At 53.2% G+C, this 16,348-nt stretch overlaps 1 protein-coding gene across 4 annotated transcripts in view; it reads right to left on the reverse strand.

Moving 5' to 3' along the window:
• LOC116946208 (rhomboid-related protein 1) overlaps nt 1–12,791 on the reverse strand; it is a 31,665-nt gene extending 18,874 nt beyond the window's left edge. The window contains exons 1-2 of one of the 4 annotated variants that reach the window (XM_032961192.2): nt 11,728–12,791; nt 10,231–10,257 (exon numbers count right to left, since the gene is read on the reverse strand). In XM_032961192.2, coding sequence (XP_032817083.1) covers nt 10,231–10,257; nt 11,728–11,871 — 171 coding nt within the window. In that variant the 5' untranslated portion in view covers nt 11,872–12,791. The remainder of the gene's footprint in view (nt 1–10,230; nt 10,258–11,727) is intronic. The other 3 variants (XM_032961193.2, XM_032961189.2, XM_032961190.2) reach the window with 3 other exon arrangements.
• Between the last annotated feature and the right edge of the window lie 3,557 nt (nt 12,792–16,348).

The following is a 16,348-nucleotide window of genomic DNA, read 5'->3' on the forward strand; positions in this document are numbered from 1 at the left end:
AATGCGAGTTCTTTGACCATACTTCGCCATGCACGCGGCTCGGTGAGAATTGATGATTGCCCAGTGCATATATGTAGGAGCGTGGAAGAACAGTACAACAATGGATTGATCTACACTGCTGCCCACATCGTAGTTACAGCCCCGAGCAGCAGCCGCCGCAACCTATACCACCTGTTACACGCATGGTGGTCACCCAGAGGTTACCCTCTCACCAAGTACGTTTCTGGGTTGGCTGTAAGATTGGAGGGGACGACATGGCACGTGACGAGTGACCTCAAGCCACGGTGAGAGAAAGACAGTCGACCCCTTACACATTGCGGGGGTTAGGGGCGCAGGCCCTGGAAAAACCGCGAAAAAATGTTTTTTTTAGTACAGTTTAGGGCACTAAAACGGCACAAAAAGAAAACGAGAAACGCGAGAGACAAAGATCACTGCGAGATATCACGTGACAAGCTGCCGTCAGCACGCTTGGCATTCTCTAAACCAGCGCGTAGAACCCACGGTTCTTTTCGCAAACTTAACTTTTTACAAGAAATGTGTATATTTATGGTATTAAAAAATATCACATACATTAATATTATACAGTACTGTACATATATGACCCCCCCCCCCTCGTCACGCGGCGTCACAAAAAGTCAGACCCCCCTCCCTCCTTGTAGTGCGTATTCAATGTGGCGCTGCACTCTGATGTTGTAGGAGAAAACATGTATTAAAAAGTCTATCAAATTAAGTGGAACGTGTTGTCTATATTTATTTAAAGTTGCGCATTTTGATGTGACGTCACATTTCTCACCCCCCCTCCACCCCTCGTCACACATCGTCACAAATGTCTGACCCCTCCTTATGAGTCATTTATGGACGGCCCCTTGTGAGTTACTAAACTTTGTGTGTGTCGTCTGCTGGCCTTCGCGTGTCGTCTGCGGCGTTCGCAAAACTCCCCCCAAAAAATTCCCATTTCATTTCCTCCGCCGACCCCGCTATATATCGAAACCGCGATGGGTGAAAGTCGCGGTGCACAAGGGTCGACTGTATACCCGGGAGATGTGCTGTGCCTGGTGATACACATGTTTGCCGGGGTCGCTGACCCGGACAGACCAGTTTAAAATGAAAGCCCCCTAGGAGTCCATCCCGGACAGAGCACCGCTATCCAGGCTCGACGCCTTCGTAGCTTGCGAGGTCTGACGAGATGCGGCGGCGCTTTCCGGTCATTTGGTCAATGGCCGTTTGTGGACAGGGATACGAACCAACGTTCATTTACAGCCGAGAGTGTTAATGACAAGCGGTGACAGCTCATGCTGGCATACATGACGCCGCGCTATAGCGATACGACAATTATCTTTGAAAATCTCGGCTTTTGTTCTATTGTTTGACGCTGTAAGTCGCTGACCCCCATACTGGACATCTGTGCAAAAGAGCTTCATAGCTCATCGGATTCCTCCTGCAGTCTAAGTAAACATATTGATTCTGACATTTGTACAATCGTGGAAGCGGGGTTCTGGCTGAGGGGCATCCTCCCATGGGACTTGGTGGTGGGGGGGGGGGTCTCGGTGGCCGTCTTTATCCCGATAGATTTATTTTTTCCTGCCTCTGTGACCCTCCACTGCCCCTGACACGACCCCAGCATTTTCTAAGCAAAGCTTCGGGTGTCAGGGCCTTGAGTGTGCCCCTCTCCGTGTCGCGCGCACGCGGATGCGAACGCGCACGCCTGTTAGCCCTGCCAGACCCCCTCCTCATCCACCACCCCCGTGATGGGCAGAGGGTTTTGTGTCCGGACGTTTAACAACAACAAAAAAACCACTGAGTGAGCTTCGGTCCTATGAGAGATCAAAGGGTGGCTTAGACGCGTAGTCGACGTCGTTGTGTGTGTGTGTGTGGATCGAGAACGCAGATCGACTCAGCCAGGATGTTGGTCGTGGCATTTTAGAATCGCGTACCGTTGTTATCTTTGCTGTGACCATGTTTTAACTGCGTTGTTATGTCTTGCGCAAAAAAAAAAATTTGCCGCCACGGTCTATTTATTTTATCTCCCTCGAAGAAGAGACCTCACGTTCCTAATGGACCATTCATGATCATCACCGGCCGTGATCTATCCACTGTCGGATGTATGCCTACCCAATCCGTCACCATCCCTCGCGGTGCCACGATACAACGATCCGTATAGCTGCTTCAAACAGACGGGTCGCATTGCCCCACCTCCATGCTTCGTGTTCCGCTCTTTTGGCCGCATCTCCATCATGAGACTCGGCCATTGGCCATCCTTCCGTCCTTCCTTCCCGTACCGTTTCCTGCCCACGGCTATTTCCATTTAATGATTAAAATTTGGTGTAACAAAAAAAAAAACTCGCGCTTATTCTCTGATCCATGCGTTAATCTTCCTACCTCTCAGTATAATCCCAAGCGTGCGCCCTCTCGATGCGTCTTTGCAACCTTTTCTGCTTTTGATCCATTTTTTTATTTGTCAATTTACATGTTTGTGATCCATATGCTCAAGCAGGTAACATTCCCTGATTGAAAAACGCATTGGTTTTGATGATTTGCGGTAAGCTAATTTTCCCAAAAGCACTCAAATCTGCTTTCATCTGCCCCTTCATATCATGATTTGAATCCCCGACCGTTAACCCTCTCCTGCTCGAGACACAGACGTTACTCTCCATGGTGTTTCCCTCCGACGGATATCTTCATTTGGTGAATGAACTTGTTGGAAATATTCTTTGTTCATAGCTATCTCGAGCCCTACCTGACAGCCTTTTTTTTGTAAAGATGTTCAAGCATGTCCTCTTATATATAGGAAACAAGATAACGGAGTCTACAGACATCCTCACATTCACGCGCGCGCACACAGATGTGCGTGCATACCCACACACCAAGACACAGATGCCCCGTATAGCCTTAACAGACCGTTGGGGCAAGTGCTGTCAGCGAACACCTACGAAGGCCGGCACGGCACACGAGGGGGTGGGTGGCCAGACCCATACGCTCGCGCACACGTAGCCCATCAGAAGCACTCACAATGAGTGCTTTTGTCTTTGAGAACCCAGTGTAGGAGCACTCCCTCCGCCACCCATGCGGAACCTAAAGGCTCTTTAAGGGGGTCGGGTTAATGGATGAGCAAGATAATCGGGGAAACCGTTGGACGGTGATGGAAAAATGAGGTGGCTTCGCAAGGGCAAGAATTATGATTAGTGAGAACGTGAGCGGTGGCGCAGTTGTTAGCGCACTGCCTTATCAACCCAGCCACCTCAGTTAGATTCCCGGCAACGGATGAAATCAGTGGCGAACGATGTCTGAACCGGGCTTATCCCAACGCACCCCCCCCAACTCGCTTCACCAACCCGCACTGACCAGCCTTTGTTGCAGTATACAATTTAGTCAATCAGAAACGCCTGTGAATCCACACGTTTATTGCGAGGAGGCCTTCATCTCGCAGCGGATTCTTGATAAAAGCCTGCGAACTGCAGAGTTAGCACGACGGGGCGATGGCTTAGAACAGTGGTTCTTCTTCTTAACTTGGGGTGCACGCACCCCCTGGGGGTGCGAAATGTCCTTTCTGGGGGTGCGAGACATGGCCAGATTTTTAGCTCTTTCGGTAAAGTCACGTTGAAGGGAAACAATAAAATAATAAAATATGTATAAAACAATAAAAATTCCCACGACGTTTCGACCATAACGCAAACGGTCATCATCAGGTGACTTTACCGAAAGAGCTAAGAATATGAATTACTGCAGTCACGAAAGCTTTAAATCAATATTTTATCGCCGGATTTGTTTTTTTTTTATATAAAGCAGGTAAATAATCGACAATACAAAATAAGCACGGGCACGTGAGTACAACTACTTTGTTGCATCAACCCCCTTTGTATTTATTAACGTCATTAAAAAAAGTCTTCGCGATTGAGAACCAAAGGGGTGCAAGGCTGCGGTAAAGGTTAAGAACCGCTGCCTTAGACGGAGGAAGGCGGATCAACAACAACAACAACAAAACCCCTTTAAGCGGGTTCCCGGAGCTCCATGGAAGCGCCCATCGAGTCGCGTTTCAAGCAAAGAAAGTTTGATCAAACGCGGCGATTATAGACGGAGGGTGACTCCCTCCTTCTCTCCCATAGAGCAGATTAAGGGGGCCGCGTGAGAAACTGGGCAGGCTAAGCTCCAACCACCGCCCCTGGAGAGGCAGACGGGGGCCACGCGCACGCGCACGGGATATGAACGCGCGCGCGTACATGTGCGTAAACGCGCGTCTGTACATTGCCTTCCCCACACAGTCACACACCAGCTCCTCCGTTAAGGCGATTTGAGAGCGCGAGCTCACAGCTCTCTCGGCCTCTCGCATTGCGCACCGCGGACCTTTTTGCATCGTGACCGAGCCCGTGGGATTTAATTTGATGGCGGGACCACCGCCTGCCTCCTTCCTTAATCTCGGGGACATCTGCTCCTGGGTGCCGGCTGCTACTGCAGCTGAAATGGCCACAATCAGTCACGGCTGACACGGCCCTCTCCTCCGGCTCCTCCCCCCACCCTGTGCGCGTGGCAAGCGTGCTGTGTGTGTCAGTGTGTGTCGTGGTGTCTTTGTGGGGAGCGCTAGCGTAGCGGTTTTAGCGCGCTACTTTCACGAACCCGGCGACCCGAGTCGGATTCACGCTCACGGCCAACACCAGTGACGATTAATTGAACCGGTCCTGTGCCTCCCCTAGGACGACTCAGCCTCAAATGAGTACCTGTGTGCGGTGTGTAAAATCATCGCCACTAGAGAGACAAAGGCTGCCGAGCGTGGTGCTGGCCACCCACCCCTTCGTGTACCGTTGCGGCCGTCATAAGTGCTCGCTAACCCCACTTGCCCCTACAGTGTGTAAAGGCTATAGGGGGCATCTTTGTGTGTTGTTTGTTGTGATGTGTTTGTGCAGAGCTTGAACGCTGTGAAACGGTTGCGCAGTGATCAGCGCCACTGGCGTTACGTACAAACCCACGGCCAACGCCAATGCTACGCTGAAGGTGTCCTGGTAGCCCAACCCCCTAATCGCGCGCACCTCCCAGTGTCGTGAGTCTCGACCGCCAGGCATGATGCCCTTTCAGCGACTCTTCTGCCCAATCCCGCTTACTTTCCTTCACAAGTCAAACCCATGCCTCTGACGTCGTTCTCGCATTGTCCTCCAATCCACGTTTTTCTCCCCTTCTCGTCTCTCAGTGTAATTCTAAGCGTTCGTCCCTCCCTACCTCTGTGGGCACTTGCCAGTTATTATCGCCAGTAATTACTTTTTGCCCAATGCCCATGTTTCTCACCCACGTGTCAGAGCGGGCAGTAGGCACGAGGTATAAACAACGTTCCTCCATCGGCGGATTGGCATGTTTGCTTTTCATAACGCGGGCTAAACATTACCCATGGTGGGTTGTGGCCGGGTCCCCGATGTTGTTGGTCTCGCAGAGAGCCCCCCCACGCTCCGAAACCCCCCCCCCCTCCCCACCCGCATCATTCTGTGTGGCCCTGCCGCAGCGTTGACCCCCACGGGAATACGGGGCCGAGACGGAGAAAGATCAGCCGAGGTGCAGATGGCGAGACCCCGGAGGAATCAGCGATGGCACTAAGAGCAGCCGGTGTGTTTGCGGGCGGTAAAAGTGGTCACGGGAAGGAAAATCCAATCGGGGATTGAGTCTCGGGTGAGGCCAGTGACACCGATACGGGTAAAGCCCCCCCCCCCCATCACCAAGACAGACTGCAGGAGTCTCAAAGCCCCCGTGTGTGCAGTGTGGGCTGGTGAGCGCTGGCCACAGCGGCGTTGGGATGCTTGTAACTGCAGGGACATGAGGTTGTGACTGCGCTCTCGGCATCCACGTGGCTTAGCGGTAGAGCAAACGGCCCTCAAATGGGAAGGTTGCGAGTTCAAATCTTGGTTGGTGCTTTACCCGACCCCTCGTCTCTTCTTGGTCAATAAAATAGGTGCCGCTTTGTGGGGGGTGGGGGGGTGTGTGAACAGCAGCTTCCCTATGGATAAACTCGCCTGGCTCCAGAAATGTAGAATTTCCACCACCGGCTCAGGGCTGTGAACAGGAGCTGGGCGAAGCCTCAATGCTCATTTGAGTAGAACACAGCTGTGAGTCTTCAGACTGTTTGTATGACAGGGCGAACAATTAGTGGTGAGTCACATCTCAATTGGACCTGCCCCCCTTCCCCTCGCCCCCTCCTCAATACCCAGTGTGCACACCGGCACTGACAAAACGTGGGGCAGTATGGTTAAAAACACGCACACGCGGCCGACATGACATGGGGAGGCTTTAATCCCACTGGTGAATTGAGAATGTCTGTAGATAAAAAAATGACATTAAAAATAAAAACATATATACAACGGTTAATGATTCTCCATGATGGTGGATTTTGTCATTTTACTGAGATAGCCGCGGCTGTGAAACGCGACACTAATCGCGAGACGCTGAGTTCCCTGGATACAAGAGACCACTGGCTCGTAAACCTAACGGGAAACACAACCGAGATAAACCCCACCGGTGACCCGCACCATAACTCGGTACCACAGCTTACGTGTTCAGGCTGTGCATGTTATACACCCACCGTGACGTGCGGAGCTAAAACGCGTACGTATGTATGTATGTTGAACTTCTTTCGCACCGTACGTAGCCCACCGTGCTAATTGTAGGGGCGGGGGCAAGAACAACAACACTAAACACAAGAAAAGCAGTTGTAAAAAAATTCGTTTTCAATTTAGATTTAAAACTGCCGAACAAAGTGGAACAAAAAACTGGAAGGTGCACAAATAAGGGTTAGTTCTGGAGTTAGGGTTCAGGTTACGGGTTATATTTAGGACTGATTTAGGGGTTAGGTGTAGGATTAGAGTCAGCGCTTACGATTAAGATTATGTTTAGGACCGGTGTTTGGTTCGGAGATATGTTAGGGCTACGAATGGGCTTTGCTTTTGAGTTAGATTTAACTTTAAAATTACGACGGGGTTAGGGTTAGAGATAGGATTTGGTTTAAAATTAAGACTAGGGTTAGGTGTAGGGTTAGCGTTTACTTGAGGGTTAGAGTTAGGTTTAATGGTTGGGATTAGGATCGGGGTTACGTTTTTCGTTACGTTTAAATGTTGGGGTTAGGGTCGGGTTTGGTACTTGAGCAAGAGTCGGGGCAATGGCAACAGCTGTGCACTCTCTGTCCCTGGCGCTAATTCTGACTCAACTCAGTCCGCACCCTGCGCTAAAGATCGCCACTTCCCAAACGACCACCACCACGACCACCACCACGACCACCACCACGACCACCACCACCACGACCACCACCACGACCACCACCACCACGACCACCACCACGACCACCACCACCACGACCACCACCACGACCACCACCACCACCACCACAACCCCCACCACCACGACCACCACCACCACCACGACCACTACCACGACCACCACCACCACGACCACCACGACCACGACCACCACCCGCCCTCTCCGCTTCTCCCCTGCACCCCCTCGATCCGCTCCCACCCCCGCTCCTCCAATCCTGTCCGTACAGGGGGTTCCCCTCGCCCCAGCCCCAACTCCGACGCAGCCCCCACCCCACCACCCCCATCTGAGGGGTTGTGTTTTGTGTGAACTACAATCACGGGCTGCGGGATTTTTTTGCCCGGACAATGACGGGGGGGATGAGGTGGGAGGCTTCTCTTTTTTTTACCAGCGACAAAGACAACGTCGGCTCCTTTAATCAGAGCGAGCGCGGGCCCCGTACCCTCTGTGCTGTCGTTAAATCTGCGTCACCCCGCCTGCGTGTGTGTGTGTGGTACTCACCCACGCCACCTCCCTCCCTCCATCCATCCCTCCATCCATCCCTCCCTCTCTCCCTCTATTCCTCCCTACCTCCGTCCCTCCCTCTCTCCCTCTCTTTTTTTACGATCAGAGGAAACAAGAAAATGCTCGGTGTAGTCGGCACTTTGCTTCGTTCATCATTTCGGTTTTTTTTTTCAATGCTTTGCTTTATGTGCCCCCCCCCCCCCCCCTGTTTAAATGAAAGATTTCACGCTCTGCTCTCCTCTCTACCCCCTCTATCTACCCCCCTCTCTCTCTCTACCCCCTCTCACCCCACTCTATGTCTATCACTCCCTCCATCCCTCCCTCTCTCCTTCCCCTCTCTCCCTCCCACCCACCCCCCCTTTCTCTCCGTCGTGCGCTGTGCTAAACTTTTTTATATGTGCACGCTAACCGCACTTACCCCAGCAGTCCGCTAAGACTGTACGGGGGAGTTTTGTCTTTGTTATGTGTGCGTGGGTCTCTTCGGGGGGGGGGAGGGGGGTAGGAGAAACGCCGCTGCGCTAGGAACCCTGCGGCCAGAGTTTGATTCATATCATCTGAACTGTACTGCGCCTCCCCTTGTATGTGTACCTCGTGCGATGTATAAACATCCCTACTTGGGAGACAAAGGCGGCCTGAAGTGGTACTGGCCATCCACCCCTTTCGAGTGACGTGCAGGCCTTAATAGGTGCTCGCTAACAGCACTTGCCCTAACAGCCTGTGAGAGGCTATACGGGGGACATTTGTCTTTGCACTCGTATGAATGAGTGACCCTTGTGTGGGTGCGCTGAATGGAGTAGCCGGGTCACACTTTGCGGTCGAGGAGGAGGTCTTGACATTCTTGTGCCGGGGGCCTCGACCCAATTCCCACACAGCCCCCCCCCCCTCCTCCTCCTTCCCCGAATCCAACTTCAAAACCCTCCCGCCTCCTTCACCTACCCCACCCCACCCCCCACCTGTCCACCATCTCAAACAACCCCCAACTACCTCCTACATCACCACCACCACTACCACCACGCCAGCTTCGTCTCCCTGCCGGCTTTGCCGACACGTGGGAAACTCCGTAAAGACCCAGGGAGAAAGGGGTTGCTTGGATTCGATGACAGGCCAGCCTTCGTGTGAGGTTACACGACAGACGTTTGTTGGATGTCACGGCGGTAAGTGGGTTATATCGCGTAAATATATAAATGTGTCGTTAAAACCCGACAGTCAATTAGTAAGGTGTGTCACATAAACAGAACGTGGCCAATTCGTCACTAGTACAGCACACCGGTGTGCTGGAGAGCCAAGTCACACCATTTACAATCTGAGTACGACGTTTCGCCAGTAATAACAACTAGCTTCATCAGGCGACAGCCAGATTTGTGGAGAAGTCCTCCTGTTTCGTTCCTCATATAGAGGCGTAGATGTGGTGACCACGCATCTGCGCTGTTCTCGCCACCACCCGACACAGCCAATTAATAAGGTTTGTCACGTAGACTAAAAGTGCGAATTAAGTTACTAATTCAGCACACAGGTGTGTTGGAGAGGAAACCCGCAACGTTTACAATTCGAGTACGACGTTTCGCTGTGGATTACAATCACCTTCATCAGGCATGGCTATCATGGTCTCTTAAGTTCTCACCTGGTTAAACAAGATACACTTGAAACTTGAAACCCGGAGCGAGACACTTGGCAATGCTCACCTCTGCCGTGCACACGACCACAACAGCCAAGAGGCTTTCACGCGGTGTCACCGAGTTTCCGTGGGACGGCCAAATCGAGTCAACAAGGGTCGAAATATGCGTGGAGTGTGTGTGTGTGTGGCTGTGATCGTGTGCGTACGTGCTATGGGGAGTGGTAGCGTAGCGGTTAGCGCGCTGACATCCGATTATCGGAACCGGTCCTGGGCCTCCCCTAGGTCGACTCAGCCTCAATTGAGGACCTCGTGCGGTGTGCAAGCATCGCCGCTAGGGAGACAAAGGCGGCCGGGGTTGGTCCTGTCCACCCACCCCACTCGTGTGCCGTTCTCGCCTTCATAGGTGCTTGCTAACAGCGCTTGCTCCAACAGTTTAAGCCTATACGGGGGATCTTTGTCTTTGGGTCGGCTCAATGTGGAGTGGTGGTGTCGCGGTTAGCGCTACGCTGCCCTACGAACCCGGCAAACCAAGTTATATTCCCGGCTCACGACCAACATCAATGACGATTAATCTGAACCGGTGCTAGGCCTCTCCTAGGTCGACTCAGCCTCAAATGAGTACTCGTTGCGATGTGTAAACATCAGCAACGGGGGAGACAAAGGCGGCCGGGCGTGGTCCTGGCCACCCACCTCCTCGTGTGCTGTGCCGGCCTGCATCGGTGATACTCGCGAACGGCACTTGCCCCAACAGCCTATTAAGGCTATACGGGGGACATTTGTATTTGTGTGTCCGAGTGTGCTGTTTTGTGTTGCAGGCGCTCACTCACCGTCTCGAAGTATTCCTTCCACCGCTGCTGAAGCACGTGCGTGTACACACGTGGAACACACACCCACATACAGAGAGAGAGACACACACACAGGTCATCGTGCACAAAGGGCACATGCACAACACAGAGAGATACACAGACACACGCACATTCACGAACACGTGCACACCGTCACGTATGCACAAACATGTGCACGTGTACAATGACTTACACAGACACACGGAGAGATGCAGACGCGCGCACAAAAACAGATACACACGCACATCGCGAAAGAACATACACAAAGCACACGCACACATCCACACATTCGCAGACACGCATAAACGCACACACATATGTCACATACACACATACCCACACACGAACACATAGGCACATGTATACACAAACAGTGAGACCCACATAAACACACATACACACAGATACGCATAAACACACACGAACACATATGGACATATATACAGTGAGACCCACATAAACACACATACACAGAGAGACACACACAGAGACACACCACAGACACACATAGTGACACCCACATAAACACATACACACAGAGAGACACACACACACAGAGACACACACTGATACAGATACACATAAACACACACAGATACCCCCACACGTACACATAGCCACATATATACACAATGAAACCCACATAAACACACACACACAGAGACACACACACAAAAAGACACACCACAGACACACATAGTGAGACCCACATAACACACACATACACACACACGGAGAGACACACAGGCACACGAACACATTAGCGGCGAATCAAAGGAGCTCCTCCATGAACACAACAAGAAAAATAAACGTCACAGCAACAAGGGGCCCGGATCCACGACACCAACAGCAACCACAGCAGCTGGACAGGTGGAGCCCCACTCCAACAGGTGCCTGTCCCCCCCCCCACTGCCCCCTATATGCAGGCAATGCGCATATCTTCTCAACTCCTACGAGACGCTACGGGTCTCAACTGATAACAGTGAGCGGAATTCCACGCGCGCGACGCGTTTCCGATAAGGGACAGGTAACGAAATATAACAGCCCCTTTGTCGACCCACTACTGCAGATGAAGGCGTCCTCCACTCGCCGTGTCAATGGCGGGAGCGGTGGAGTGGGGTTGGACTGAATTTCAGCACGCTGGTCAGGGCATCTGGATATCTGTGAGAGAAAAAAAGAGCTTTATAGCTCATCGGATTCCTCCAGTATGAATACAGATTCTGATTCTGACCTTGTCAGAGAGGGCGCGGGCAACCCTTGTACTAATTTGGCCTCTTTTCTGTAGGGGCCAATTCCCCAAATGGCAACGTAAGTGTATACTCAAGTTTCGTTCACATTGGGGGTCATCTTCACGAGACTTATCGTAAACGCCACGTTGCAGACAGACGACGGGCGGACGGGCAGCGGTGACCCATCGACGCCTGTCAATAAAACTAAAGAGGGAGCAGCGTGAGAGAGCGGCGCGACAAAGGGACTCACGTCCTCCACGGATATTGGGAGCTGGGCCTCCTCCACCGTCACCGCCTCCAATCGTGTCCCTCCCAGATCTTCCTCCTCCTCTTTCTCCTCCCGTGCATTCTCCTTCTCCGGATCCCCGAGGAGGCTGGTCTCTATCTCGGCCATGCGTGCGACGTAAACCGGCAGCCAAACGGGGACCCCCTCTTCGATCGTCGCACTCGGAGTGAGATTTCATTCACACGCGCCGCGCTCTGTGTGCCACTGCAGTACCTCGCCTTCTCCCAGACCCCATCGTCTCCTCCTCCTTCCTCCTCCTCTCGGCCACTCGGCAGCTCCACCAGAGCAGTGTCCTTGAGCGTGCTCACACACCTGGGCCAGCGACGCGCACAGCTGCCCAGGGACGAGTACTCCGCCGCTTCGTCCTCTTACAATCGGCTCAAGCAGAACGGCTCTCGCGTGGAGATGATTGTCACAGAAGACACCCACGCCTGTACCGAGGACGCTTACGTCTGCCCAGCAACGCGCGCCTATGCAGGAGAGCGCACACCTAGTCGGTGACACGCACGCCTCGTCCGGCTCGGCCACTTTAACGACATCAGAATGGTGGACTACACACTCGTCCAAGAACGCTGGCCCTTCTGCTTACAGGCTCACACCTGTCTCTGTGCACACACCTGTCCAGGAACACTCTCACCCGTCCACGCACCGGGCACATGCAGCTGTGGCTCTCAGGCGCTCTGCCCGCTCCGCACGCTCGAGTCGCGGAGCTGACGAATCTCGCGTGCCCCCCCCCCCCACCGCACGTGTGCGACACGCGGTGTCCTTTCACCCTCGCGGGACACCCTGGCCGCGAAGATTGTCCACCCAGCGCTACCCTGGCGCGCTCCACCGCCAGCTCCGCGAGCCACCGAAGATGAAAATGAAGACGACGCTGCTGCTGCTGCTGCCGCTGCCTCTGCTGCCGCTGTTGCATGCGTAGATGAAGTGCGCGCGTCTTTGTGGCGCAGCGCGCGTGTGCGCGTGGGTGGGCCTCTCCTCCATCTCTTAGGAGAGACGCAACTCCCCTCCCACTCCCAACCCCCCACGCTGCAACCTCGCTCCCTCTCTCAGCCCGCGTGCCATAGCCCCCCCCCCCCACCACCACACCATCTTATATGCAGGGTGCGACCACCCACTCCAAGCAATTACCGTATTAGATTGTCAGTGCATCACGACATTATTGCACCGCCTATAATAGCGGACGTGACATTGTTCGTTTTACTCTCCCCAGTTGTAATTCAATTGTGATCTCATCCTCGCGTAAATGAGATGAGGTGTAAGCTCTGACGCTCGCCGAGCAAGGCATCCCCCCACCGCGTGGAAGGAGATATGACAGAACTACTTTTGAGATTCCTTTCAAGTGACACCTCTGCCAGACACTCGGAAGCGCCGTGACCTCTCATCGCGCGTCCTGCCACAGTCATTTGCAAAACGGGCTGGGGCCATCAATGCGCTACAACTGGGACTCCTCCTCCACTCTAAATATGTCTGATCCTGCCACTCGAGAACCCGGAACAATTACAGGCGGCCGAGACCCGAATTGAACCCCAGATACAGTGCCGGATTATCCTAGTAGCAAAAGTAGCTACATGTGTAGTAGCTACGAGTCCCACACTTTCAATGGCCCCGCGCTAAATGCTTTCAAGCTATCAATTCTGATTCAGTGATTCTGTACTTGCTCTATTACTATAGTACTATACTGCCTTCAACTTTTATGAACGACTGGGTCTTTAAGGTTAGCGATTTGTCGTATTATCTGGCTGTATAGCAAATGAAAAAATACAATTACTTTATTATGCAAGTTAAAAATGTGTTTAAATATTTACGTGCTTTATTTATTTATTTAGGGCCCCTTTGTAACATGTGCTACAGGTCCCGCACTAGCTTCATCCGGCACTTCCCAGATACTGTATCTGCCTTACCGCAACATCTCAATGCGCTGACCTCTGAGCTACCTTACAAATGTAATCAATCTCGTTCCGCAGCATGGCCATTAAAATACTCGCTCTATTGCATACCCTGCAATGGCAATAATGCTAACATTGCTCTCACGATGCATCCAGAACAATATTCATTATCATCAAGACTCTCTTCTTTGGTTCTTTCGGTAAAGTCACGTAGAATGATAATAAAAAAATATTATTTTATTCTTTAATCATTATTTTATTCTCATTCTACGTGACTTTACCGAAAGAACCAAAGAAGATGAATCCTTGCAGTCACGAAAGCTTTAAATCGAAATCAAGACTCTCGTTTAGGATTGGCCCTGTCGTGAGTCGTTTGGCCAATATTTAGTCTTCATAACGAGCGCTTCTGCTTCGTCTGGGTGGGAAGCAAAGTACCCGGGGAAAACCAACCACCACGTAAAAGGACCATTCCAAAAAGCCCGCATAAGTGCGCTCGCGAACCCCTTGCTGTGCTGCCACCCCACGGTCACCCCCCCCCCCCACCTCATCCCGGGGGGGGGGGGGGGCTTGGTTTGCATGTTTGAATTTCTAAAATCCTTGCGTGATCCACCAACCCCTTGCACTCCACGCTCGCCGGATCGCTGGCGTGGGCCAACCACGCACACCTTAGCATTGTATGAGCAATGTTCACACGCGGGACTGTGCAACAAAAGATGATCCGAGAGGGCATCACAGCGTGGTGGGACGCTACGCCGCCTGGCGGTGGAGGGAAGAATCGCAGCGTTGCGTTCCATCACCCTCGCTCAGCGTTCTGCAACGCAAGGCCCGCGGGCTACTTGTCGACCCCTTGGTAGCCTTTAGTGTGCCTCATCCCTCGACAATACACAAGGAGTGAACACCCCCCCCCCCCGTCATCATCATCATGGTTTCAAATGTGTGGCGGCACCGCGCACACAACTGATTGACGTCTTATCGGCGAAATGTGGGGACACCCCCCGCCGCCGCCGCCGCCGCCGCCCCGCCTCTGAACATGAGCGAAAAAACACCGCGCCCCTTGGCTCGAGCGGTGTCGCCCCATAGTGGAGGCGCTCGGGAGGGATGCGGGGCTCGCCGAATCGCGAGGCTAACGCGACGTGAACCGCGCATTCGGCATCCACAGCCCAATGTCTCTCCCCCTCTCTCTCTCTCGCTCTCTGGGAGCGCGCACGTTCGACGGACGGACGGACGCACGCGCGCACGCGCGGGCACGTGGCTCTGCCAGCAGGCTCGCGATGTTGGCGCTCGACGGGACCGGGAGATTTTTGCGGGAGATCGTTTTCGTCTCCACCTCGTCCAAATGTGGATCCATGACGCCGAGCGCAACGAGCTGCAGCGCTGCGTGAAGACGCGTTCGCCCCCTTTGCTGGCAACGTTTCGTGTCGAGACGTTCAAACGCCAAACGGATTCCGCCACTTTCGCAAGGAATCGTGTGACTGCGTTAACCACCACACGCAGCACCTGTGGTGAACATGCAAACCAAACATCCATAAGGGTTGTTTTTTTTTGGGGGGGGGGGTGGGTGAGGGGTTAGATCGCGTAAATGTGTCGTTAAACCCGCGCCACCACCAGACAAAGCCAACGAGTGAGGGTTGCCACGTAAACAGAACGTGCCAATTCGTCACGAGTACAGGACACCGGTGTGTTGGATGATATTGGTCGCGAAAGCCTACGTGTTAAACAAAACATGCTCTGATATGTGCATCGTCTTTGAAGCCGATTGGCCGAGACCAGAGACGGCCTACACCAGAGACGGCCTACACCAGAGACGGCCTTCTTTATGGCCGAGTCTCACCAGTGTCATAGAACAACGCCAAAATGCGAACAGTACAAAGCCGATGCACCTAGCAGAGCACGTGTAGCAGTGCCGTACTGTCAGGAGATCTTTAACGACTACCGTGAAGCAGACGGCGCGTAGTAGTCCTAGTTAGCTTCAGGGTGCACCGGTTAATACACAGCGCAGTATTAACCAGGACGGCCCTTGGGGCGCGAACCGCGACCCTCTCTCTCTCGGAAACGAGCTGCGAAGGCGCTGTCGCTGGGCCACGTGGTCGCTCCGAAACGCGCGCCCCTCTGAGCGCTCACCTGCCACGCTCACCTGCCACGCTTCTCAAACAAGTTCGTCTGCTCACCTGTGCGGCTGCTCACTGCAATCAATTTTGCCCGAACCCAAGCGCTCACCTGTTCACGCGCTCGCGTGACTGCACTCTCAGCTACCAGCTTACCTGTCAAGCCTCTCATGTTAGCCCGCTCACCCGTTAGCCTGCGTGCAGACTCTCCCCCGCATGCCCTCTCGCGAAATAACTCTCTCACACGTCAGTCGGCTTACCCGTCCATATTATGGCCAATTAGCCCACTCCATTGTTTAACCTCTCACCTGTCACCGTTCATACCACCCACCTGTCAAGCCACTCACCGATGTCCCAACTCACCGATGTCCCTACACACAAGTCCGCACTGTCAACCTGTCCTCATCCCATCACCCCCGGCTAAACTCGCCAGCCCTCACCTGTCCGTGATCTCACCTGTCGCATGGTCGTCGTCACTACCGCCGCGAGGTTAAACGTAGAACGAGCAGCCTCAACCACGTGCCCGATATTGATCAGAGATCAGCGAGACGAAACACTCGCCACTCCCCCCAAGCATCGCTCCACAAACAC

The sequence above is a fragment of the Petromyzon marinus genome, chromosome 26, assembly GCF_048934315.1.
Source record: "Petromyzon marinus isolate PM22_M1 ecotype Great Lakes invasive population chromosome 26, UKy_Petmar_22M1.pri1.0, whole genome shotgun sequence".
Classification (NCBI taxonomy): Eukaryota; Metazoa; Chordata; class Hyperoartia; order Petromyzontiformes; family Petromyzontidae; genus Petromyzon; species Petromyzon marinus.